Consider the following 27,850-nt stretch of genomic DNA (forward strand, 5'->3'; position numbering starts at 1 on the left):
TTCAATGTGCGGGACATGCGCAGAAATGCGAGAATCCAACAAGTGCGGAATGGAAGTGCTATTCGGCAGCCTTCGTATCGCTTCGTTTCATTCGCAACGGTACTTTTTCAGTTCGAACAGAGCAGAGGAATTTCAACACCACCACGCACATTGCACTAGCGCCCGAGCAGGGGCACTGCGGTGGGTATGGGCTTGGCTTGGCGTCCTTTGGTTAAGTTGCTCGGCCCGACGGCCAGAAAATTCAGTCACACCACGGCCATCGCGCAGTCAGCTACAGAGAATCAGAAGCTCAACGACCTGCTACACAGAGGTCCTTCGCCTGCAACTGACCACGAGAGCTGAGCAAAGAAGAGCCAATATATTTTTTTTGCTGTTTTGTACAATTGAAAAGACATAGGTATAGTGATTGGTCCGGTGATTTTTGTGCGTGCTCAGCCATGTCAGCAGAATGCAACCATCTGATGGGAAACTACCTATAACTACCTACTGAAGTTAAGCAAACAATAACTAGCACATTAAGGTGAGTGTTTCAATATAAAATTCCAAAAAATCAAGAGCCCCAAAGTACTTATATGAGTACGTACATGTAAAATTGTATATACAAGGCATTTACTGTATCATTGTTGTTTCTATTCCGCCGTCGAGTGTGTATTTTTTTTCGTTCTTAACGATTTTTCCAGTGACCTTGTTGCGTACGCTAGAACGTACAAATTTACTCGGTATGTGTGTGTGTGTGTGTCGCTGCTGCTTAGCCTTGTCCGCCCCCTTTTATCCACATTCCGCATATACACATACACACATCTCGGTGTTGTGTTCTGCGCATATATTTTGGGGCCAAAATCGGTAGCATACTTTTGAGCACAGAGTACTCGGAATTTATGCGGGAGTTTTGTCAGGGCCGAAAAACCCGACATCCAAGGCATTTCACTTAGCATATTGCTTGTTCCCGGGTTTTTGCATACCGTGGATTGTACATACAGCCACAGCTGCGGTCACAATAATAGCCCCTCCCCCCAGAAAACATGTACCCATAATTGACTAAGCTTACATTATCTACAAACATTATTGTAGGGGTTGTTCCAAGACATTTCCAATTAAGAACAATTATAGACTTGACTAATGGAGAGCTAGTTGGCAGATTATGATTAAGTTTGGCTAAATAATTAACACACATTTGGACCAAATACTTGCATAATATAGTACTATGTATGTTTCCTTTTAAATACGAGAATTGTTTATAAAAGAAAGCAGTGCTATTGTTTTGAGCGTTATCGTACTTTGATTGGGGCATGTTAATACCCGAATGATAAGACCATTGGGCATCAACATTTTTGGTTTGGCCTTGATGTACGATATATACTATATATGTACATGCATATGTAATCAAACATGATGATGTGGCTTCAGCTTGTTGTCAGGGAATGCAATTGCCGAGCCCTTTATTGATTTTATGATACCATGGCCAGGAGGAACCACCATCCACCATCCGAAGTCCAGTGCCCCGCCCCCCAGCGATGGCACGTGCAGAACAACAAAACAAGCGGGCCAACAACAAGTCATTCACACCATTGGAGCAGGAGATGCAGATGAAACAGGGCAACAAAAAAATGATGAAAAAATAATGCAGAAGTAGAAGCTGGAGATGTGGGTGTTGAATGGAAATTGCAAACCAGAACTCGGCTGGCTTACAGACAGGCCGCCCACTCTAAGTGGCTCGAGTGGTGACAGGAGGGCTTTTAAGAGAAAAATGCATTCTTTTTTCTTCGAGCTCCGCTCAGCTTCCATGGACGTTTTCCTTTTCTACGCTTTCGCTTAATTCAGCGAAGGAATTCCATTGCATTCCGTCGTGTGTCTTACCCTGAGGCGCCTTGTACGACGATAGGCACAATTGGGGCCTAGACACACGTCGAGAAAAGCTTTATTTGCTATATCCGGCTTGAAAGAAAGTACGATTGTTATAGACTTCTATTGTCAGTTGCCAACTACCAATGTAGAATGCGTGCATTTCCTGGTTCAGTTTAATTTCTTCTATAATTACTTTATAAATGGCTTAATAGTCTTATTACTTATTGAATGTAATAACAGTGCCAGAAGCTACATATGACGTAAAAGATACATCCAAAAACCACACCACTATGTTAAGTACCTTTTCAACGTATTCCATTTCATTTCCAAGCTGTGTCGCCCCGAAAGTCTCAAGTGACTGGTCAGAAAATAGGTTTGGCGCCATTTAGCGGACTTTTTGGGAAGTGTCCTAACGCCATATTAGGACTTTCAGTCTCAAGTGACGGCTAGAAGTTCTTGGAGCACTTGAAACCACGCAATCAGAACGCATGCCACGCGTCACATCTCCGATTCCGATGGCGGGTGATTTCATAATACGCACGCTGTCCGCGACGTTGACAATTTTTCGGTTAATGACAGTTTCGCTCTTATCCCCGCTACTCTGGACTATTTTTAACCGTAGTCGAAAAGAGTCCGGGAATGGGAAATAGGGATTGGTATTAATATTGTAACGCCTGTCACGTCCAGGCTGATGTCATTTCGCGGAGTCTGCGGTCTAAGGATGGTATGGGGTCTCCGCAAAGTGGCATCCCCTCAGTGGGTTCTTCCTTTTCGCGGAACGCGTTACCCGGAGGTTGGGGTTGCAGCTGTAGCCTTGACATGATTCGCCCTGACATGTGGTGGGAGGTGGACTGACGAACTGGTTGACCAAGTGAACGCGGGCGTCCTTTGGTGGAAAAGTTTTCCGCGGCCTCAAACAAAGCACTAAGTGTTCCACTCTCTCAAGTATGTATGTTTAATGTAAAATGTCTGTGTACTTATATTACATGACTTTGAAAAGCTTAAGAGTCTCACACCGAAATAAAGGACCTTCATTAAAAGAAAGAGGTTCAGGCATCCTATAACTTAAAGGCACTCAGTGAATGATGGCTTTCATTATAGAATGCCATCGTTCACTTGGTGCTCATCCGATTAAGAAATACTTGACTTATTCCGAGTGCGCGTTGCCTGTCAATGATATTCATTTGTGATGGATGCGCTGTGTTGGCTGTGGATTTTAATATAGCATCGCGTTCTTTCCTTCCATTTTCTTCATTTGCCCTCGTCCTTGGGACAAATTCCACGTGGCGAGTTACGAAGGGATTCGCATGCCAAGCGGGCTAAATTGGCATTCTTTGGACCACCCACAGTACATTTTGCCACCTTAAGGGCCCAGAACCCAGCAATAGCTCACTCCCACTGACGTCAATGGGGATTTGCAATTTGTGATTGGGCACTTTAAAGTATTTCTGCTTTGACATTCAATTTACTCGACCTGGCTTTGTTTGCCCTCCCCAGCTCGTCTCCATTGGCATCCCGCCTTCTTTATCCCGACAATTTTGCCAGCGGCAAGGTCATGAGCCAACAAAGAAAAGGCCACTGGGTTGACTGACTGACTTTAACCCGAAATCTGTGGAATTCCAAAGGAGCTGTCGTGCCTTGATTAATTTGATTTACCTAAAAGGATGCGAAAAACTAGAAAGTCATGTAAGACTTAAATCAAATCAAACTAAAATATAATATCTGTATGAGGAAACAACACGACAGCTACTTAGTTGGGTGTCCCTGAGGGGGATTTCACTTTTTAATAAGCTTTTGCCTGACTGCTAACAATATCAGCCTTGAAACTCTTTTACATGCAACAGTCCTTGGATAAATAATCCTTTTCTCGTCATCTTTACTGTCATGGCAACTCATGTTTTCGCATTTCCCCCTCTGCCTTTCAATGACAGCAAACACAATCCAGGATGTCGGACCAGCAGAAAGCCTCCCTCTGTCCCCGTCTGGTGGACTACATGGCCATAGTGGGTGCCCACACGACGCCTCCGATGCCGAAAGGACTGCAGGGCCTCAAGGCCCCGCCAGTGCAGGTAAGTCGTCCATTGATTATGTAGGTTGCTCGAGTTATCACTTTCTGCGGATTACAGCGTACAAGTGCCATACTTTACAGGAGAGCATAAGAACTGGCTCTAGACTGATTTTATATTTAAATGTCATATTATTATTTAATGTTAATTATGTTTGTTTTAATTATAATCTGTCGCAGGTGCCCGACCTGCTGCGTCGCTATCCCCCCTCGGATCATGCGGATTTCCCGCTGCCCCTGGACATGGTGTACTTTTGCCAGCCGGAGGGTTGCACCAGCGTTGGACCTCGACGCACTGGCTCGGCCATTCGGGACATGACCTCCTTTGTATTCGCGCTGACCGACAAGGATTCGGGCAAGACACGCTATGGCATATGCGTGAACTTCTACCGTCCCATTGAGCGACCTAGTTCGGCGGCGGGATCGGCAGCAGCTGGCAACGATCGTCCGGGTAATGGAGGACCTGGTGGCCATGGGGGCGGCGCTGGAGGAGGAGCCGGAGGCGGAGGGCGCGGTGGAAGACGGTCGTCGGCCTTCAGGAGGGAGTCGTGGCGCAAGAGCATGGAACGCAGCTCGGATTCGGCATTTAGCAGGCAAGTGTTGTGTGCCAGACGGATGTGGGCGATGTGGTGATAAGAGTATATTTTTTTTCTTATGCTAAAGCCTGTCTAACGCATCTCAAACCATTTCCATAATAGTTACGGCCTCTTAACTTCTTCTAGCGACTACAGAAGTAACGTAGCGCCTAGCGATTCGGACCGTGAACTGACCTCGCGTCGCGATTCGGACCAGCAGCGCCTGCACTCACACCACTCGCACCACCAGCCGCATCATCCGTCGGCGAGCCCGGCAGTGCCCAAACTGGGTCTGATGGCTCCCTCGGCTGACTCCGAGTCCGGCGGCAGTCATTCCCCATCGCCGCGGGCCTCGCGAAAGAGGACGAAGCTGCGCAACCAGTCGCTCACCTCGCTGTGCATCATCTCGCATCATCCGTTCTTCACCACCTTCCGCGAATGCCTCTTCATCCTCAAGAAGCTCATCGATGCTTGCAACGAATCCTCTTCGCCGAAGCGGGTTGGTGCCTCCCAAAAGATCAACCGGGACAATGTATGGACGGTGCTGACGGGCCATGTCAGCGATGCCACGCCCTCGATTGTACTGCACGATGTGCGCGAAATCGAAACCTGGATCCTGCGACTTCTCTCCACGCCGGTTCCTGTGCCAGGATCGACCAGAGTTGAGGTGAGTGGTTGGGATCATTTGTTATACCTAAAACATATCACGTTTCCTTCTAGGTTGAGGTGCTGTCGCCGACGGTGCATGAGCCCCTGCTGTTTGCATTGCCTGACCACACTCGCTTCTCTCTGGTGGACTTCCCGCTCCATCTGCCGCTGGAGTTGCTCGGCGTGGAGACGTGCCTGAAGGTATGGACTCTGATCATGCAGGAGAACAAGGTGCTGTTCCAGTCGCGCGACTATAACGCCCTCTCCATGTCGGTAATGGCCTTCGTCACTATGCTGTATCCGCTGGAGTACATGTTCCCGGTCATCCCGCTGCTGCCCACCTGCCTAAGTTGTGCGGAGCAGCTACTGTTAGCACCTACGCCCTTTGTCATCGGGGTGCCCGCCTCGTTCTTGGTCTACAAAAAGAACTTCCGGTATGATGAACATCTGGTTATTGAAGAAAATTGTATTGTAACAACAGATTCTTTTTAGTCTACCGGATGACATTTGGGTAGTCGACTTGGACTCCACCAAACTGACGCCACCGACTGGTGGCTACGAAGAAATACCACCGCTACCTGAGCCCGAGGGCACCATTCTGAAGAACCACCTCAAGCAGGTAAGCCCAAAAGCCCTAGCCCTAAACTCCTGTATATAACCAAATTTCTGAAATCTAATGGATGCAATGAAAATATTTTTCTAAATTTTGGAAATTCACCCAAGCATAAAATGGGAGTAATATATTACTTGCATAATGAAGGGTTATATATTTTTTTTATATTTCTTGCTTGCACTATTTAATTTGACAAACGAGAATGTTGAAATTTAACTTGGCAGCTCAATTAATGTTTTCCAGGGAAGATTGACAGTTATTGAGTAGCTCGACGCAGTTGTCGTAGAGGGTGGTGTCCAGTTGGCGCAGCTCCTGCTCCTTGTCGATGTCGAGGAAGCGCTTCAGCTTGTCCACCTCGTTGCGCATTTTGAAAACGATGCCAGGCAGCATGCCCTGCGCCTTCTTGAGCACTTGCTCCTGGATCTGCAAACGGCGCTCGTTGGCTCCCTCGCTGCGGAATCGCTTGAGACGCCGGAGTTCCAGCTCCCGCTCGTTGTCATAGTGGGCCTTCTGCAGCAGCAGATGCTGCAGCACAGCCCGATAGACAATCAGTTGCTCCAGGCGTGGATCCGTGGGACGACTCTGGGAACGTAGCGTGGCATTATGGCGCGTATCGTTGGCCTGCACGGCCGATAACAAGGCGATGTGGGGATTGTTCATGGTACTAACTGATCACTACAACGGATGAGAATATTTATGAATATGAAGGCACCGACATCGGGCTAGTGATTCGATTATGATTGAAGTAAAACTCAAGGGCTTCTGATTTTCTGGAGTTTCAATAAGGATAATGCTTGGAATTTTTTTTTTTAATGTTTAAATATTTATAGCCAGATCAAAATATAAAGTTGGTGAATTTCCAGAATTTAAAGAATATGTGTGTCAACTTAAGGCATTGTCACGCGGTTTTATATTCTATAATCGTTATAAATACTCGCGGCACACAACTGGATATCGCTTTTCCATGTCTATTTACCCGATGTTTCCCGAAAATGTATCTGCTTCTGGGAAGAATTTAACCAAAAGTTGTATTCCTCAGAGCAGATGCATCTGAAATGGCGGTTACTCATTGTAGCTAACGTTATCGCTGTCATATAATCGTTATCATTGCTCCATTCAACTTTGGTGTGATTGTTTTAATTCAAATGATATATATCTTTCCACATTCTGTGGCCTGTCACAGAGCAAATATATATGAAGAGAGCACCCCAGCGATATTATAATTTGAATTTGTTTCTATATCTCATTAACAAACTCCTCTTACACTTGTACAATTCTCTATCTCTCTCTTTCTTTTATTGTGTTTTTTTTTTGTGTACTCACTGCCTCCCTTTCTGCCTATCGATGTGTGTCCATCTCTGTCTCTACTCTAATGCTATACTTTTTACACTCATGCATTATCTGTTATATGAAATTTATAATACTCGATCACAACTTTAACTACAACAACATCAACTACTACAACAACAACAACAACAACAAATCGTATATCTACAACAACAACATGGGCAGGCTATGCTATTGATGGATGAAGCTGGACTTGGTGTAAATATCGTTCGCAAAAGTGTTAACTACGTTTGGTTTATCGTTATATTTGAGTTGAAACCGTTTGTACATACTAAACATAATCCATATTTATTATACTAGCTATATGTGAATATTCGTAACGATAAAGTACTTGACATAGAACATAGAACTAACCGCATGCACAGTCATTCTACATAGACGTAACGACCCTCTCTTAATGTTGAACTTTTCAAAATCGGAGCTCGAAGTTGGGCTCTCAGTTAGCTAGGTTCAACTTTCAAGGGGCTAAACTCCTATCATATTCTCAACCTATCAGTCGCTGTCCTTAGTGTTACGTGTTTCGTGTGTGCATGCTCTGCCAGTCTTTCCTTCTTCCCCTCCGTTTATCAACTTCTATATCTACCTGAGTACCTAACTGAAGTGGCCTTACGCCCCCAAAAAGCTTTCCAAAAATCCCCCCCCAAAATCTAATAGTTAGACAAGTTGGAGTCCTCATTTAGATGGCTAGTCTTCAAATTAACACCGTGCTAATTGCTATAAATGGATTGTTCCACAGGCACTTACCTCGATGACGGCCACAAATACGGCGGTCTCCTCACAACAGCTATTACCATCGGTGCGGGATAGTCTTCAGGAACCACCGTTGCTAGGGTAAGTATTAAAGTCTTAAGACAAGACTACCACAGAGGTTCAAAAAGAGTTTGTTAAGTCTTAAAGATGTCCTTGACTCTTATCCTTAACCTGATGTCTTTTTTCTGATTATCAAACAGGGTTTCTCAAGTGAGACTTCCCCTCCAGACGCCTCCTCACTCGGCGCAGGCCAGTCAACGGAACTCGATGTCCGCCCAAGGAACGATTAGTTCCCGCCAACCGAGCCCGATGAATTCACCAGCCCTCAATCCATTCGTTTACGGTACGGATGTGGATTCCGTGGACGTGGCCACGCGGGTGGCGATGGTGCGATTTTTCAATGCTCAAAATACATTGGCTAATTTCGCTGAGCACACGCGCACTTTGCGGCTATATCCACGTCCAGTGGTGGCATTCCAGATCAATAGTTTCCTACGATCCCGACCAAGAGCCTCGCAGTTCCTGAATCAATTTGCCAGAACTCAGGCCGTAGAGTTCCTGGCCGAATGGTCACTAACGCCCACGAATGTGGCGTTCCTTCGAGTGCAGACTGGCGTTATGGATCCCATGCAGGTGGGCGATAAGCCCAAGTGGTTCGCTCACGCTTTGACCCCCATCCGATTTTCGGTGTGGGACGATGGCAGCTCACTGAATGGAGCCCTACGATCGCTGAAACAACTCGAGTGCCAGCCGACGGACGAGAGTGGTTCGGATTCAGAGGGAGCGGATAGTAGTAGCTCATCGTACAGCTCACTCAGTGATTTTGTCTCGGAAATGGCTTCCTCCGATCTTTCGCCCAGCCTGCATGATGTCTTTGGGTCTTACAATCGGCCACATGTTGTTCCTCAGACTCTCTCCTCGAATTTGGATCCGGCCTTGGTCTATCATCCGCCCAGCAAGCTGCAGTATCCCGAAGGCATTGCCGATGCGGTGGCCAGCAAAGAGGAGGAGGATGAGGAGCGTGCCGATAGCCCTGTGTCCTCATCCTCCAGTCGCTCGGATCTGAGTTCGCCCAGCTTCAATCGCGATTCGGAGTTTGATTTCCAGCCGAAGGGCGGACAAACTCTGGGATCGACTACAGTTGGCAGTGGAGCGGCTGCACCCAGTTTCGAGTTGGCCACTCCGTTGGCCATGCGACTGGAGGCCACAATTAAGATGGCAAGCATTGAACAGGAATCTGACACGGTATCCACGGCGACGAGCAAGACCATAGCCGCCGGTTCGAAATTACAAAGACATCCCAGCGACTCCGAGTCGCGACCTGAAAAGAAGATTCCGGTAAGTAAAGGTTTATTGAATCTTTAGGGTAGCTGATTTATTTCTCAATAATGTTACCTAATCAATAGCCACCACTAACGCCACCGGTGAAGCAGCCTGGAGTAAGCAATATCCTGGCCCGAACTGGTAGTTCCGGCTCCAGCTCCAGCAGTCCCGGACGTCAGAGTTCCCAGAGCTCCCTATTCGAGAACTTTGCCTCCCATGCCAAGGAACTGGTGCGCGAAACAACGCGTCAGAGCAGCCAGGAGGGTCTACTGGCCCATGTGGATAAGGTGAGTAAAATTAAGGTTCTTTCTATGGGCTGGTTCTTTAACTAGATGTGCTGTTGTACTATGATCGTTGATCTGATTTTCTTGCCTTTCTTTCCGTCCGTCAACGTGATTATTATTTGGACTTTTTCTTCTTTATTTGTTTTATTAATTTAAATGGATTATTTGCGTTGGTTAATTGAACCTGACATAAATGTACCGTACTGTAGCATGCGCTGGACGAAGATCTTGACGACAAAATGCGTCATACCTTCGAAAAGGTTGGTACTCCCGCCGCACTGTCCCATCCCATCCAAAATCGATCCCACCACGCTTTCATGAACATTGCCTTAATCTTATACCACTTCTCTATTCATCACATTGTACACTACATACACACACACATCATTAATTGAACAAAGTGAGTCTAGTCATGGCCTAATATCAATTAGGTTACAGTACATTATACCCATTTCACCCCATGTACGAAATTATTTAAGGAATTTTAGGAAATGACATGCGCTACTCATTTCTCTAGACACTATTTTAGGCTACTCATCCAAGTACATAGAATATTTTTTTAAATTTTTATCCAAACAGTAACATGTTTTTTTTTATCATTCAAATACACCCACACTTCCAACAAGAACTGAGACTAAATCCCTCCTTGAAGCATCCTGACACCCACATCCTCACCACACCTTTCCGCAGATTTGTAATTCCCCCCATGGAACTCGTAGTGACATTGTAGATTGCTTCAAACTAGACCTCAATCCGGTATCACTTGGGGTTGAGGGACTCAAGCTTTGATTGTTAGCACCACTTAGGCGATTGTGTAGTCTTGGAATACCAACCAATTTAGGTCTTGATTACTAATACGTATTCGATTTCGGATCCATAGTTTACGCTGCACGCAAAAAAGGCAGCTGGAGAGGCTTCGAAGCAGGCCCTGGAAGTGTCCAAACAGGCGGCTGGGGTGAGCAAGAATACCCTCGAAGATCTCACATATGTGGGCAAATCGACGCTGGGCGATCTTACCAAAACGGCCAAGGAGGCTGCCACCAAGAAGGGCATCATTAAGATCGAGGAGCATTCGGCGGGCGGTGCTGGACCACCGCCAAAGTCACCAGGATCGCAGCTGGCGACACACAAACAGGTGCAGCAATCTGGCGGCCAGGGTGGTGGCAACAACTTCTTCTCCGCGATTGGGACGGATTTCAATGGGCTAGCCTCATCCACATCGACCATGTTCTCGGGCATGTTTGGTAAAAGTAAGTAACATTTAAAGATGTTCTAAAAGGAATTTCTGATCACACATGCTATTCTTGCAGAGAGCCAACAAAAGCAGGTTCCTGTACAGCAAAAGCAACCTAACGTATCCTCTGGGAAGGCCAAATCTGGCATTAACTTCGATCCATTTCCTGGACGCAAGGGACTCGTGGAGCGGACGCCGTTGATCAAGCATTCGGGTCCTAGGCAAACACAAGAGGAGCTGACCCGCCAGCAAAACCAGGAGCGTTCGCACAGTAATGCCGAGAATCAGACCTTCCTCAAGGATGTGACCAATCAGGTGCTCGCTGGAGAGGGAGTCGGTTGGCTGAAGCTCAATCGGTTTAAGAAACTAATGGAGGACGAGTCCTATCGCACACTGGTGCTCAGCAAGCTCAATAAGACGCTGGACAAGAAGATTGCCCCAGATGATCATATTGACGATGTGGTAAGCTTAAAATATTTGAGATATTGAAGTACCAAGGTAACACCATCGTTTATCCCTCAAGTGCGTGACGAAGCCCGTGTGGAAGGGTATGCTGAAGTGCATCCAGGCCATAGCCGGCGGGTTGGACGTGACCTTTGCGAATTTCGGCCTGGGCGGTATGGCTTCTGTGTTCCAGTTGATGGAGGTAGCCCACACGCATTACTGGAGCAAGGAGATCAACGAAGGCAGCGACATGTCCTCCAGCCTGCTCTCCAGTCACGCCGCCAGTCCCATGGGCAGTAGAGAGAACCTGCGATCGCCTAGCTCGCCGAACGGCTCCCACTCGGCATTGGGCAGTGAATGGGCATCGCCGCAGGAATCACGAAAGAGTTCCACTCAATTGGCACACGGTGGACCAGGTGGTTCGCATTCGGGAGCACCGATCAACCGGCGATTGTCGTCGGCGGACAGCCAGGATGGCCAGTCCACCACGGAGATGTTCAAGGACATGCTGTCGCAGAAAAGAAGTGCCTTGAAGAACATGCTCACCTCCTTCGATTCAGATGTAAGTTGTGTTGCTCGATGTATTTCCTTGAGATATGAATAGCCCACTCAGTCATTTATAGCCGTCCATTCCATCAATGCAAATTGTACTCAGCTTGCCAAACCAATCCTGTATTTCGCTCAGTGTGTATATATATATATATATATCGTATCGTAGACTCGCCTATCAGCATTTCAGTAAATAGCTAAATCAGTACCAATTAGCATATATCAGTATCCACCAGTATGTAACATATACATGTATGTATGTCACATAGCGAGTGTCAATCGATGTAGTCTGCCGATCCTCCCACCGTATCCTCTCAACCGTATCTATATATTCGTAACCGCCACCCGCTCCGCCTACATCCCGTATCGTTACCGTCCAACCGATATACCCGATTGTAGAGTACTCTAACACTCATAGTGTGTAATCCGTAGGCTGCTGGCTCCACGGGTGCGCTTTCCGTTGTCAGCTTGGGCGTACGCTTGCCCTCCAGCTGCCGATCCACGGTTTCTGACACCGAGTACGAAAATGTAAGTACACCAGAGGGTCAAAAATACGGCAAGTTATCCATTGAATTTTTTGGAGAAAAATGAATATTCTGAAGTTGGCACAAAAACAGAAACCTCTTTAAACCGAAAGAGAAATCTGGCTGCCATTAAAATCTTCATACGGGAAATCATTCTAAAAGCTCCGCAACAACCTTCCCTTCCTAGTTGTCTACCATTTCCTGTAACAAGCTTTGGGTAGATATATTAAACTTAAGAGTCCTTATCCTCGATTGTCCTAAATCTGGTTCGAAAACCAAAATTTCCGACCAAATCTAAGCCGAAATTCATTTTGCAGACAACCACGTCGAAGGATTCGAAAAAGAGCTCTGGCAATCTATGGTCGGGCAAGTCAACGCTAAGTGCCGGATTTCGTTATACTGGAGGACACCTGATCAACACGTCATCTTCTCCCTCGCCGGACAGTCCGCGGGTTTATCTCTTCGAAGGGTTGCTGGGCAAGGATCGCCTCAATCTTTGGAACCAAATGCAATTCTGGGAGGATGCCTTCCTCGACGCTGTTAGTCAGGAGCGTGATATGATCGGCATGGATCAGGTGAGTGTTTGTTTGGCAATGGTGGACTTCATTCCATTAATGCTTCTATTATTTCACAGGGTCCTATTGAAATGATGGAGCGCTACAAATCCCTAAGTGAATCGGAGCGCAAGCGTCTTGAACACGACGAGGATCGTTTGCTATCCACAATGCTCTACAATCTGACGGCCATCCTGGTGATGCTGAATGTCGCCAAGGACGAGATCCGACGCAAGATTCGTCGCCTTCTTGGAAAGAGTCATATTGGCTTGGTGTATTCCCAAGAGGTACACAATGTCGTCGATCAGATAAACAATCTGGTAGGTTATAGAGTTAAGAAGGCCTGATTTATATGTTTTGTAAAATACACTTTGTTGTTGCAGAACGGAAATGACATTGATCTAAAGCCCCTGGGTTCACGATTGCTGCACCGCCAGAGCTTCACCGTCCACCAGGGCACGGATGTGAATGGACCACTACGATTCATGGAGGTGCGGGACGATGGTCTGGTACTGCGATCAGTGGATGGCACCATTGTGGAGCGCTGGTGGTACGAGCGGCTGGTCAACATGACCTATTCACCCAAGACCAAGCTGCTCTGCCTGTGGCGCCGCAATGGCGGTCAGACGCAATTGCACAAATACTACACACGAAAGGTGAGTGTTATTAGTTGGTCAAGTAAAGATATAGCCCAGCATAGCAACGATTACGCTTTTCCCGTACAGTGCAAGGAGCTGTACAATTGCATCAAGGAGGCCATGGAGCGGGGCGGCACGCCCACCAATGTGCCCGAGCTGGGCGGCGAGTTTCCCGTTCAGGACATGAACACAGGCGAGGGCGGCCTGCTGCAGGTGTGCCTCGAGGGTGTCGGTTTGTTGTTCTCCAACAGCAAGGTGAGTGCCAGAGATATATAGGCTTGCTAAAAATCAAATTCCCCACCAACACTTGGCATACACAAAACATTGTAACACACCCAAAACTTATACACAACCAACCAGCTTCATCTCCGAATGCCTCAAACTACTAGTATTCGTTTTTTTTTGTACACCACTCCTCATCAAGCAACGCATATATTTCCCAATACGAATCCCTCAAACCAGATCCATATATAATTGAGTACAGATACACTGTAAGCTTATGATAAACTTCCTTAATCCGAAGCATAAATGAAAGACCTTGACATTTTTATTTCGCTGTTTGGGTCACCAAACAGCGAATAGAAAAGCAAAGGGTGTCGCCTGAATGGTGTTGATCTGGGTCAACCAATATCATACCAATGGAACACCAGACCCCAAAAATGACGGGATTTACATACAGATTGAAGAAAAAAGATATATACGCCTCAATTGGATTACCCAATATAACGCCACAAATGGTGTTCACCTGGGTCACCTAAATAATCCAGAGTTAAACTAGGACTATACTCGTACAAATTCGCGTCTATCTGTCCAGATATCGATACATACTCCCACTGCCTTCGTTTCCGTGTTTCGTTTTCAGTCGTTACGTTTCATTTCGTTTCGGTTTGGTTCAGTTTTCATTTCCGTCTAGCTTTCTTTGGTTTCTTTTCCTTACGATGTATTAGTTCGATCAATTACCAATAATTTTCTTCTTGTGTGTGTGTATCGACTGCATCAAGATCAAGGGCCCTCTCAATATACATCTCTATGTATAAATATATATATCAAATATGTTCGTTTTCAGTTCATGCCTTTCTGATATGTCTAACCTAATACTAATTTGAATGATCAACCGAAACAGATTATAGGAGACTTGTGTAGGTCCGCCCAGTCTGCTTTGAAAATAATAATAAAAAATAATGCTATGGTGTCTATAACCGAAACTGAATGTGAGAATATATGTTAACCTCTATATTCCTGGCCAAGAAGGTCTGGATATCGGACTTTATCGACGACTGAGTCGATTCTTTTCGGGTCTTTTCATTTGTTAGCAATAACCGGAACCCCGTCTCCACCTATCCAACTACCCAAGCTAAACCCAACTACGTATTATATTTTACCGATCTCTCTCTGTCTCTCTTTATCTATCTATCTCGCTCTAACTCTTTCTCTTTTGTTCATTGGCTTTGGTTTTGGCATTTTATTTTGACTCGCCTTCTTATATATCTACTTATATTATTCCTAAGTCATTATATAATCCACAAAAAATTGAAAAATCAATCGAATCTTTTATCTTATCCAATTTCTAATCGATCAAGTGAAAGTATATATGAACAAATAAATATATATATATGCAGAAAAATCCATCTATATCATACCCATATATTGTGCTAGTGAATGTACTGAATGCTGTATTCATTATACTCTCTATTTTATTTATTACCTAACCGATTCAATGATAACGCCATCAAAACCAATAGCAAAAGAAAAATAAAAAATCCCAATTCTCCTTTTCATTCTTTTCGATTACGATTGTCATTCTAACGATCCTTACGTTTGGTTACTTATACTCACCGTTTGATATGTTAATATTGTCATCTTTATCTCATTTTGATTGTCTTTATTATCGATTACTCAGATTACAAATTTACCGATTTACGATTACCGACTAGTATCGTTCCTAAGAGTACTGTACTTCATAGAAAACAAAAACGATATTTGTATGTATGTACCCTCGAAGCACCCACGACTAAAGTGTTCCTCATATCCACATAAAAATCGATTTACCTTAAGAACAACTTAAACTACAAGCAATTATTAAGTAACATTTAAACCTTTGCCTCGAATATTTCGAATAGGTCCCTCGAACGTTATTGGAGTCTATTCAATTTCGTATGTCCCTTGTTCATTACTTTGGCAAAGTGATTTGTTTTCTGTATATATATAGAATACCCTCAATTCTTTGATACGGGAAAAAACAATTGTAGCACAAGGGTCTAATTGGTTCTGGGTTAAAATTAAGGTATATTGGTAATTATTTATTTTATATTTTTCTTATTTATTTATGTTAACCTTTTGGAGCTCGCTATTGAAAACCAAAATAATAAATCTATATATATTCATATATATGTATGACATAGAAAAAGCAATGCATCGAAAAAAAATATTGTTTAGCAAGAAACAAAAATATTCTAAGCTGGTAACTTTTGAGATGGTCCTTGTGCAAAATCCTCTAAAGTGCTTTGTTTTTTCGTTTTGAGTTCGATTTGGTTGGTTTTAATTTTTTTTTTTGGTTTCCTGTCTCTAATTTTGCTATTTCTATTGACATATGTGCGTATATACATATATAAATAACTTCCTTTTTATATATAAATATATATATATATCTGTCTCTGTCTATCTTTCTTCTAAATCTGAATCTTTCTCTTTTCCGTGTTATATATGCGATATATAAGAAGTCTACGTGAGCTCAGAATTTTCTGTCTTACGCAATTTTCGGTTCCATTGTTCCATTTCGTTCCATTTCAATTCGATTGCGTTCTTACATTCAGTTTTAATTTATGGTAGTGATTTTATGCCAAATTGTTTCTTAAGTATGATAACTAAAAACAACAAGTACAAACAGCAAAAGTAATTTAAGCTATAGTAGACATTTCCTACCCCATGAAATCTCCACATTTACCGTTGTAAAGCCGATAGGCAATATCGATACCGATACCAAAACCGAAACCGAAACCGAAATTGAAACTCCCCAAAAATAATGTCCCACCGTCTTTAAGCAAACGACTCTAACATAACAACAACAGCAACAACAACCACATTTCATATCGTTTCTATTTAGTCTACCTACAAAAAATCAAAATATATACAAAAATAATACAAAATTCGCCAGCAATTTAGAAATTTGAACAGAAAATAAAATGAAACAAAAATATTTGAATGAACAGTTTAAAAAACAGTTTTCTCAACTTTCCTTTTTATAATTTTCTTTGTTGTTTGTTTGATATTCTCTGTCGAACGCGGAACGCTGCACCGTTGCTCGCTCTCCCTCCTTTGTGGACCAACCAAAAATCACGTTCCGTATTCGGAACGTACCGATCCGATCCGAAACCAAACTGAACCGAATTGAATTGTATTATTCCAATGATTGGTCTACTTTTCAAACGATAACAAAAACAAAACCCAAAAACCAAATCAAAAATCGAAATATAATCAAAAATCTATGATAAAACGATCTGAAAATGTCTGAAAAAACGATAAAGGATTTCGAGGTATTGCAATGAACCAATTTCTTGTTATATTTGAACTTAAATTTATAAGCAACTATTGTTCTTTAAATGCCCTGCTGTCCACCACCCACCCAATCCCTGAACCCATCCTCTTTTCCCCACCTCAACCACCCACTGAACCAATCTGCCCTTTTATATGAAAACAAAGAAAAATAGTAAATATATATTTTAGTTTGCGTTGCCCTTAAGTTTTAACTTGGACTCTTTTGCGTTCATAACACTTGATTTTATCCTTCACTTTCACTCACCCAATAAAGGTAAAAACCAAAAAAGTATACAAAATAATCTGATATGGCATTAAACAGTTAAAAAAAAAAACAAAAACCAAAAATTTGTAGTTGATATTGAATTTAAACCTTAAGCCGCAAATAATATATATACCATAATGTAAATTATTTACCCATATTATTTGTGTTTTATTCTCTATATCTCTCGCTATCTCTCTAATCCAACTGAGATTTTCGTTTTTGAACTGTTGGTTGATTGATTGGTTGGTTGGTTAGTTGGTTTGTTTGTTGAATTGAACTTGATTGAATTGAATTGAAACTGAGCCGTACACTTTGTATACCTTAATGCCGATTACCGATTGCCGATTATCAATTGTTGATTACTGTAATTGATTAACGTTAGATTTACCCAATTATCATTTGCGCCCCCAGTTGTCGACACATTATCGATTTTCATTTACCAAGCCACCAGCGATTTTTGATTATTTTTAATTTAACAGCACACACAAAAATAACACAAGACTTCAAAATAATGAATGGTCACACTCTTCGCCCAACTCATAGATGGTCACACTGGGCTCAAAGGAAAATCTCCAGACTTTGAACCTAAGCATGCTTAGCACACTGCACAGTTTAAGTGCAATCACTTTAAAGTCCTGGCAAGGACTGCACCCGAATTCACCACAGTCTAACACAATTCACCACACTTGCATATGTCCTAGTCTGTCCGATATCCTTTCTATAAGTAGATAACCATTTAACTAGACATGATCACGATTTTAGTTATATAACACACACAAATATAACATATATACTTGAATATACACGTGGCTGTACTGATCCATTCCATTTCGTTTCGTTACTTTCCGTTCTATTCCGCTTAGTTCCGTACATTAATTTTCGTTGGTTGCGGCCAAAGTTAGATGACCTTTCACTTGGAGGGAAAGCAGCCCCTAAGCACTTAGAAAACCTTTTGAAAATGATGCAGGGTTTGTTTAGTGGTCATGAAGATACTATCACATCTTTTTAGTAAAGATAGCATTAAAATAATATAGTATTCAGATCACTACAAATTAATTACAAACCCTGTGTCCAACATCATTTTGCTATTACCTTTCCTTCTAGTTCCTTTATAGAGTGTGCCAGACAACCAAAACCGAGTTACCAACAATAGACCAATAAAGATTACTTAGTGTTGATTTTGAGTTTGCTTGTGTAGAGTTACTTGTTTAGCAAAGAATTAAACGCAAATTGTAGTTGTAGTTTATTAATTAAGAAACCAAAGGAAAGTATTAAATAAAATGAGACAAACAGATAATTATACCGTACACTTAGAGGTAAAATTCCCACTTAGAAACCCCATTAATATAGTCGTAAGCTAACTACCACAACTGCTGGAATTTTCTTTTCAATATCTATAAGCTATTGCTAAAAGTCTGGCTTTTCCGCCCTTCTTTTCCCCATCTCTCGCTCTTTTTCTATTTCTAATTTACTCATTTTCAGCCTGTCTCCTCTACCTCTGTTTATCTTCTTCAAGCCTTTGATATCGAGCCAAAAAAAAAAAAAAATAGTATAGAGTATAGTAAACTGTTTGAGTAGGATGCTCAATATTGATCCTATTCCGATTATATTCACTGGTTCTTAGTGGTAGCGCCACATGCTGCATGCTGTTACATGTAATTATCCCTTACTCCTATATCTCCTATACATTCACCCTATAAAGCTACAAAATCTCTATAAACCCATCGACCAACGTTTTGTAAGAGCGACTGTACCAAAAATCTCTACTTAAATCTATTTATTGCTTTTCACGGAATAAACGGGTTGCCCTCAGAGAATCCTATGATATAACCCATTTAAAAACGAAATAAATATTTGTTTTAAATACTTTTTTTTATATTCAAACCACTTCTATAGAGAAGTACACACACTCGGACACCCAACACTGTACCTAACTTTATTCATTTAGCGTTTGTATTAGTGCAATTTGGGGTTGCTCAGGAGAACAACTCTCGTCAATATAAACCATAATTATGCATAGAACCAATGCTTCTCCGTATCCAAAATTCAAACTACCTAGTATACGACCATCTCACAAGTGCTAATTGGAAACGTCCTATCAAACAAAAAAACTTAAAAATAACATTTAATATGGAAGAAAAATTATTTTTTACAATAAAAAATAGCAAGTAAAACTAACTAATTACCAAACTTTCATTTGATTTTGCTGCATTCTCTTTCTGTCTCTAACTCAATCGGTCTGAGTCCCTCCGTTGAATTCCTTTAAGTTTTTAGTTCTGCCATTCCATTTGATTTAATATTGCGTTTGGTTTAATTTCATTTTAAGTCCTGAGCACTGATTATCGCCAAAAGCACTTGATGCGTGCCGTGTACATAAATAAATGTCGTTAACTGTACTTGGTGTCCTTGTCTTGCTGCCTGCATCGATTAGATTGGCCCATGCGCTTGCGTAGCATTTAGCTTTTGTTTGCCTGCCTGCCTGCTTGCTTGTGTTCCAATACCGTACCGTACCGTTTCGTTTGGTTGGGTTGGTAACTGTACTATTGACGATACAATAAAAAAAACAAAATATGAAAACTTTTCAAGGAATCCGCCAAAAACCTCCCAGTTGCTATAATTTATTACATTTTACTGCCCACGCGTAAATGCTATCTCTGTTCCAACGCTCTCCAACTATCTCTCTCTAACTCCCACTCTGCCTATCAACCAGTCTCTTCCTCTGTTGAACAGCGTTTGTGTGAAAGCTTTTTGGTTTGAACCGCCTTATAATTTGCATTCCGTTACCGTTATTTTAAGTTGCGTTCCGTTTTGCTTGATTTCGTTTCGTTTCGTTTCCCCCTTTCCGTTATGTTCCATTCTTGCGTTCCGTTTTGCAACGGAGCCTTGAAGCCAAAGAAAGAATAAAAGTTGTTTGGCATCGAAGCTTAACTGATTCCATTCTCCGCCCGTATTTCAGTTCTTCGTCCGATTGGACCACATCCGCAAGTGCTTCACCCAGAAGGGTGGCATTTTTGTACTGGAGGAGTACAGTAAGTACTGTATAAGTTGTACTCTTGCGATTGTTTCCAAACCAAAGTAATACCCTTGTATTATCTGCTTTTTCAGATCCCAAGACGCGCAATCTCATTCAACGAAAGTACCAGTCGAGCATGGTAAGTGACTTAACTAAACTACAAATCAACCACTATTCGCCAACACAGCCATCATGCACTTCGCACCACTTGTTCCGAGTTGCATCCCGTTCCGTTCCGGAACTATCGTTAATCGATTAAATGTACATAAACTTGCTTAAGCCTGCCGAGTTATGCAAATTTCTGTACAAATCAAATGTGAGCCCCAAGCCCATCTCAATATATGTACATATGTATATCAATATATCTGCATATATGGAGATTTCAGAATTTGTTTACCACTGTATGATATGGCACATTCAATTGCACCGACAGTTTGTATATACGATATTGAGATAATCTCTTTGATTTTCGATTTTTCTTTTCTTTCCGTTTTCGTTTACCCTTTGGTTATTTGCATTCGTTTTCTGTGAATATATTTCTATGTCAACGACAACTCAACTACTCAACAACAAACAATGCCTGCTACAACAACACACAAAACACCAATAACACCACTCATATGTCATCAAAACAAAATATAATACGAACACACCGCAAAATAACCTTCACCAATTAAATTTGAAACTGAAATTGAAACACCCGAATGTGTAATTGAAACCAAAGGCGTCGGAAATTGTCTTGAGCTTCCATCGCGTTACCTCCGTGCAGTTTGCCTACATCTGTCATCTTAATGGCGAGCGAGGTACAGTCACCAACAAAAGCATAACTGGAACGATGGAATCGGATACAGCTAAGCCTGTGGACCCACTGGAAACGAAGGAACCACCGCTGGCGAGCGTATAAATAATGTGCCTAATCTGTGAAATCTATGTAAATAAAATCAAAAATCCTTTTTATGTAACTCCTTTGTATGTATGTATTTCCTGTGACATCTGAACGAGAAACACCACAACAAAAATCAAAGCATAAACAACAAAAATAGTATTTTAGTTTGGCTTATCGTGATTTTATTTTAAAAGAATGTTTTCCACATTTTTTACTTCGTTTCTTTTTTTTACTTATTTTTGTTAGTTGTCTCTACTTCCAATTTTGTGAGACGCATGCTTTTAATTATGCTTTCCTGCCTTGTTGTGTTGTGCAAGCACCACCCACCAAAGAAAAACCAACCATCCACCTCACTCAGAAAACGAAAGACACTGTTCATTTTGAAAAACAAGAATGTGGCCATTAAAGCAGCACTTAAAAATTACGTATACGCTCCGTAGTCCGATCAGATTTGCTACTCGGTGCTGTGCGTATTCTCCTACGTGGCCGCCGGTCAGGATCAGAAGAAGAATCCGGTGGTCATCACTCCGCAAATCCAGGACATTCATGCCCAGCAGAAGCAAAAGCACCAGCAGCAACAGCAACATCAGCAGCCGCAGCAGCAGCAGCCACATCAACCGACCACGCAGCAACATCAGCCCACAGCAGTAGCATCTGCAGTGCCCACAACAACTGCTCCAGCCGGACAAGTCAATCCCAACCGGATGACGGGCAAATCGCAGGCCGGCAGCATCTCCATACGCCACACGGTGCCCATGCAGAAGCCCACCATCACCATGTCCACGGTGCAGCCGCAGGCCAGGATGCCAGCACAGGTTGCAACCGCATCTGTCACTTGTCCGGTCACTGTGCCAGTTCTCCCCACTCCCGCTCCACCCACATCCAATCCCGCCAAGCTGCCGCAATTGCCGCCGCGCGTACCATCGCAACCTTCCACGGAAAGCCTGGCCTCGATCTCATCACCGCCGCCAAAGCTACGGACACCCATGTCCGCTCCACCCGGACCACCACCGGCCATACCGCCGCGCACGGGGTCCATTTCACGAAGCGGATCGGTACCGGCGGCCCGATCCTTTGTCCGCCAGGCATCGGCAAACTCCACACCGCCACAGTATACGCCACAGCCGCCGCCGCCCTTCGTGATACCCAAGCGGCACAGTGGACTGGCCAGGGCATCCACCTTGTCATCATCCACATCGGCATCTATGTCATCATCGTCCGCCTCCAATCATCCCGGGCATTCGCAGTCGCAGCAGCGCGCCAGTCACGGCAGCGTCGCCGCTGTGCTGCAGTCAATGCCGGAGGCTGAGCCCGGTTACGGATCCGGCTCCGGTTCGATATCCGGCTCCAGTTCCGGCTCCGGTTCGGCATCGGGCTCCATTGCCAGCGCTTCACCGCAGGCCCATCGCAAGCACTGACGAAGGAGTTCGTTCTTCAAGTTTGGAGGCGGCGGAGGCGGAGGTGGTGGCGGCGGACCAGGGGGCGGGGCCAATCCAGGGGCAGGAGGCGGTGGCGGCGGACAGATGGGCGAGGAGCCACACCCACATGCCCATCGACGTGACGTCTGCCGCACCATCTGCATCCCCTGGCTGTGATCCCGGCAGTCGACCGACTAAGACGGTTCATCATTCCAAGCGGGGCTTTCCTGATCCATGTTACCCTCCACAAAAACCAGCCAGAAAAAGGTGCCACGTTTATGCGCATAATATAAATACATCTAGCTTCTTTGAACACAACATATTTCAAAATTGTTAAAATATTTGTACCCTCTTTATGGAGGGAAAAAGTATAAGAGGTCAAAGTAAAGAACATGTATAAAAAGGAACATTAAGTAATGACCAACGTATCGATGAAGTTTAAAAATAAATAATAACATTAAATGAAGATTTTGTCAAAACCTTTTCTAATGCCACAACGCTTTGATCAGTTCAGATCTCAATTTCAAACAACTTTCACATTTGCAACCTTTTAGTAAGTCAAGAATAAATTTAAATTAAAGTTCTTTTCAAAGAAGTAGACTTAGTGCTTAAAGACAAAACAATCAACTCTATGAATATATATTTATTTAAACATAGTGGTGAACAAATTATGTTACAAAATTGCAAGGTTTTGCTGTCTGTAAATACACGAAGTATCAAAATGGATCTTAAACTTAAGCGTGCGCATAAACGTGGCATTGTCCTCGGTCTCTAGAGCCAAAGTAACAGTATTTTCCAATCTTCCTCTTCCGCACGGATCGCGAAAGCCCCGCGATCCATCAGTTATGCTATATACATATACATATATATATACCGTATATATATGTACCGTATTCGATTATACTTTAGCCAAATCATATCATTAGCCGCCTCTAACTAATCCCATAGACGAATTGTTTCCTGCTAAGCTTTAAGGCAGAAAGCGCCAAACAAAAACAAAAACTCGCTTACGACTACCTAAAACATAGATAATGACAAATATATATGCATACATACATATATATACACTCAGATCGGGACTTGACTTCACTGTGGGCCCTTTGAGAGGGCACAAAACAAACGAAACACAAACGGAAATTGAAGGCAATCTAGTTAGGGATATAGTATACTATACCAACTAAATTCAAACAAACAAAATAATAATATTAACACCCCAAGCGTATGTTTATGTGAATATCTATCAGACAGCTACGATCATACATAAAGTAAATATATATAAATATATATTTATGGTAAAGGAATTTAACTAGTTCGTACAGAAAATATTAAGAGATGGTATGGCAGCAAGAAGTGGTCCTAAGTTCAGATCTCTTGGGATCGGTAGTTTAAGGAATTGTCAGGGAACACGAGCACGGACGACGGAGAGTTTTGGATTAACGGGGACTCTGGAGAGCAATAAGTATGTGTCTGTGTATGTAGTTTGTAGAACGAGAACGGCGTACATCCAAAATGCACACACAAATATATATATATATATCTAAATATATATACACAAATATAACTATTTTTTTGTTTGCTGGCTCTGGATGTTAACCACAAATAAAGCCCAGCGCACCCATATACATGCACATATATATATACCTCTTTAGCCGTGTATATATGTATATGATCGATTGTATTTTTCAAAGTTCAAAGCGAGAAATAAACAAAGAAAAAAACAAAAAAAAAAAAACAAAAAAACAATGATCAAAGTTTTTCTAATCTATATGGCAAGGTTGTAAGTGATAAGAAATGGGCCCCCAGCTGGGCTTCTCAAACTGCGTCACTACGCTAAAATTGTTTTTCATTGTTCACTATATCGTTAGCTTAACCCTAATCTAGACATGATGGTGGTGCCCTAAAAAACTAGCAATCATATTGAGATAATGGCTTTATGCTGTCGTTCCGTTCTCATCCCGTGGCAAGATCCGAAGTCGAATGCCATTTCCACTTTTTGTGACCAATTCGGCCAACGGCTTTGGCTGATGATCCCCGTCGGGCAGGAACCGATAGCTTCTCAGGAGCATCGATAGCGAGGTCTTCAACTCCAACATGGCAAACTTTTGACCTGAAAGCAAACAAACAAGTTAAACTAGAGTCATATCAACAAACAACGGTAAGTACTAAATTCTTTTAAAAGCATTTAGTTTTTGGGCACTTCTTCAAAATAATCTTTAGCTGCATTGTGTTTTCATAAATGTTCAGCTCATGTTTATGAACTTTGAGCTGTGAGTGATGTGCATTATGAAATAATCTTGGCATTATCAACAATTAATTTATAAATATATTTCCATTACTCTAATAATAAATAAACCTATTTTAAACAGTGTGATCTTCTTGTGAACCAGGCATCCGAAAGCTTTTCGTTCTTATCAATTGTTTAAATTAAGAAATGTTTTTTTGGAAGCAATTCGAATGACCTTCACTCCTTATGTAGTACGAATTTGAAATCGCAATTTCTAAAATGTATTTTCGGGTTCTGTGACCTGTGATTTTAACTTTGAAGTTTTAAGAACAAACTTTTTCAGGGTAAGTAAGTGACTAGATGATCTTACCTATGCAATTTCTGGGTCCCGCACTGAAAGCGGCGAAGGCGAACGGATGCATTTGCTTCTCGTTGAGCAGGAAGCGATCGGGATCGAATCGCTCGGGATCGGGAAAGTTCTTGGGATCACGATGGAGCATGTAGATGAGGCAGCTTATCGAGGCGCCCTTGGGCACCGTCAACTTGCCCACCTCCAGATCCTCGAGGACTTTCCTCGAGAAGAACGGCACCGAGGGGTAGATGCGCAGCGTCTCCTTGATCACCGCCTCCAGATAGGGCATCGATTCCTTCTCCCTGCCCTCCAGTTCGCTGGCCTCCTCGAAGGCACGCTGCTGCACATCCGGATTTTTGGACAGCAAACTCAGGGCGAAGGCGATGGCCGAACTGGTGGTGTCATGGCCCTCGAACATGAAAGTGTCCACCTCCTCGCGAATATCGGTGTCGCTCAGCTCCGCACCGCCATCCATTTGGGTGAGCAGCAGCATGTCGAGGAAGGCCAGTCGCCGCTTGGCGCCCACATCGTCCTGCTCCGCTTTTGGGCTTCTGGATTCGTTGCGCTCCTGGATGAGCTGCGCACGACGCAGCCGAATTACCCGATTGGTCTCGTCGTGGAGCACCTTTAGAGCTGCCTCTCGCTCTTTTCCGGGCTTTGTGTGCTTGAAGAACACGTTGAGTCGCTGCCAGAAGGAGAAGCTCTGCTTGTGCATCACACGGCAAATACTGTGGTTAAGAGGTAAATAAAAGATATGATTATAAATCAAATCGCGGGAACTTTCGCTCATTTAAGCAGTTTTAAAATGTATACTTACGATTGAACAGCCTGCACATATTCGGAATCGCTCTGTAGCTGGGCGTGCTTCTTGATGCCCATGGCCGTCTCGCAGATGGCGTCCAGGGCGAACAGGGTAATATAGGGATAGATGTCGAAGGAATCGCCATTGGCCTTGGTCCTCAGCCGACGCACCAGGATGCGGCAGTTCTCCTCCATGGGCTCCTTGAACTCGCCAAGGATGCGGAAATGGAAGCCCGGAGTGAGGAGCTTTCGGCGACGATGCCAGGACTCGCCGCCATTCGTGAGCAGACCCTTGCCCAGCCAGGGCTCGAGCAGCTCGTAGTTCCGCGACTTGGTCAGCAACTGGTTGTTGCCGAGCAGCTGCTTGATGTCCTCCGGATCCGTGAACATCACCATCAGATCCTTGCCAAACCAGATGCGGAATACCGGACCATGCTTCTCCCTCAGTTCCTTCAGCCAGTTGAGGATCTCTGGGTAGCGAAAAAAGGTGACTTTAGTTGTATAAACGTATTCTATATAGCTAAAAGAGTCTATAATTTAACTTATAATTGTTGTTAGCTAAATCATAAAGCACACATAATATTACGAAGTCAAAAAGATAGCAAAAGTAATTTAAAGTAGAACTAACGACCTTATAAGTTATGCCAATTGCATGCGAGTAGATTTACAGCAGCGAGGGCAACGCTGCGTATGCGTGATAAAATGTAGAACAATTTCATGGGTATTGAATTCACTTATTCAAGTCTTTTTGCACAAACTCACCGCCTTTCTTAACATTGGCAATCAGTTCGCCGATCGTGGGACCCGGCAGGGTTTTCGCAAATCTCTGAAGTCTGAGAAAATTCAGAATCTTGGGTAGGTAGCGCAGAAAAGTTGCCCAAAGGACGAACGCCACCAGTGCCAAAGTGCTCATTTCGCCACCGAGTTCAGTCCACAACTGGCTCAACGACCCCAAAAACGACGGCTATATAAATCAAGTGAAAACTTCGTAATGTGATGAGCTCGCGATACTCGACGACTTTGCTGGCGAACTGCTCGACGATGCGGCTCGTTTGCAACTAATTCGCACTGGAACGCAGCTGTCTGATTTGTGGGTCTGGGGGTATAATATGCTGTGTATGTGGTATATGGGCCGAGCTCTGGTTCTCGACAGATAGCAGATGGCCAAGGTGGGGCACTCTGGATGCCCTCCGATTGGCGATAGGTTTATGCGAACGGATGTGCGCTCGTGATTCCGAAAATATGTAGCATCACTTCGGCTTGTAGCATGAATAGTTTATTAATTATTCCTACTAACACTGCCTCATATCTTTAATGAACCGGTATTTATTTTGTTTTCTTCGTATACCATTTTACAAGTTCTCTTTTCTTCACTTTTTGCCATTCTTCTTCGTTTTTCATATCGGACCACTTTTTGACCTACAAACAGCTACAAAATATTGCGTAGGCAATCTGATTAATTGTTCAAAGTGCGCCCAAAAACACTTTGGTCATAAACAAAAAATTACGTGCTCGAAACTAGATTATGACGAAAAACGAACTAAATGAGAACGTACATATTAAGCGGGGAATTTCAGAGTGAAAAAAGGTACAATTTTGAGTGCTAAAAAGATGAATATAGCTGTTTAATACTATCTATTATTATTGATATATGAGCATGTAGCCCAAACCTTTCAACTGCATATTTCAATTCCATGAAAAGTATACAAAGGTATGCATACGATCGAACAGGTGTAGCGAATCGCTCGCCAAATTGAGGATCCCATGGAGCTGGACGACGGAACGTGTCAGGGGCTATCATTGCATCGGTGTCGTGTGTCAGACCCAAAAACGAGTTCTATTACAACGACCGTCGTACGAACGGCAGATATGTGATAGGCGTTGACCCACTTAGAACATGTGGTTTTCTTTTAAGTACTTATAGTAAAACAGCTCTTTAGAACTGGTTCTATTTCTCCACATAC

The 27,850-nt window shown here is 43.3% G+C and overlaps 3 protein-coding genes across 16 annotated transcripts; 1 reads left to right on the top strand and 2 right to left on the bottom strand.

The window, feature by feature from the left end:
• The first annotated feature begins 252 nt into the window (after positions 1 to 252).
• On the top strand, positions 253 to 22,546 carry LOC117147042 (MAP kinase-activating death domain protein). Of its 14 annotated transcripts, none has more exons than XM_033313774.1 (23): positions 253 to 520; positions 3,777 to 3,914; positions 4,091 to 4,503; positions 4,609 to 5,152; positions 5,206 to 5,567; positions 5,626 to 5,752; positions 7,259 to 7,291; positions 7,830 to 7,924; positions 8,044 to 9,181; positions 9,250 to 9,453; positions 9,660 to 9,710; positions 10,331 to 10,700; positions 10,761 to 11,146; positions 11,208 to 11,690; positions 12,110 to 12,205; positions 12,519 to 12,776; positions 12,836 to 13,075; positions 13,139 to 13,411; positions 13,481 to 13,648; positions 16,918 to 16,926; positions 20,149 to 20,221; positions 20,298 to 20,344; positions 21,532 to 22,546. In XM_033313774.1, exons 2-23 carry the CDS (start codon positions 3,792 to 3,794, stop codon positions 22,507 to 22,509), a joined length of 6,471 nt encoding a protein of 2,156 aa, XP_033169665.1. In that variant the 5' UTR covers positions 253 to 520; positions 3,777 to 3,791; the 3' UTR covers positions 22,510 to 22,546. The 14 variants fall into 14 exon arrangements, with proteins under 14 accessions (XP_033169665.1, XP_033169669.1, XP_033169670.1 ...); XM_033313778.1 differs by having other exon boundaries at positions 4,633 to 5,152; XM_033313779.1 differs by having other exon boundaries at positions 4,642 to 5,152.
• LOC117147045 lies at positions 5,857 to 6,415 on the bottom strand. Its single transcript, XM_033313791.1, has one exon. The coding sequence runs from the start codon at positions 6,404 to 6,406 to the stop codon at positions 5,972 to 5,974; it is 435 nt and encodes a 144-aa protein (XP_033169682.1). The 5' UTR covers positions 6,407 to 6,415; the 3' UTR covers positions 5,857 to 5,971.
• A 256-nt stretch (positions 22,547 to 22,802) lies between the features above and the next one.
• On the bottom strand, positions 22,803 to 27,414 carry LOC117147044 (probable cytochrome P450 4s3). The gene is made up of 4 exons (XM_033313790.1): positions 26,649 to 27,414; positions 25,903 to 26,356; positions 25,104 to 25,813; positions 22,803 to 24,616 (listed from the first exon to the last, which is right to left on the bottom strand). Exons 1-4 carry the CDS (start codon positions 26,797 to 26,799, stop codon positions 24,441 to 24,443), a joined length of 1,491 nt encoding a protein of 496 aa, XP_033169681.1. The 5' UTR covers positions 26,800 to 27,414; the 3' UTR covers positions 22,803 to 24,440.
• Between the last annotated feature and the right edge of the window lie 436 nt (positions 27,415 to 27,850).

This window comes from Drosophila mauritiana, chromosome X (genome assembly GCF_004382145.1).
Source record: "Drosophila mauritiana strain mau12 chromosome X, ASM438214v1, whole genome shotgun sequence".
Classification (NCBI taxonomy): Eukaryota; Metazoa; Arthropoda; class Insecta; order Diptera; family Drosophilidae; genus Drosophila; species Drosophila mauritiana.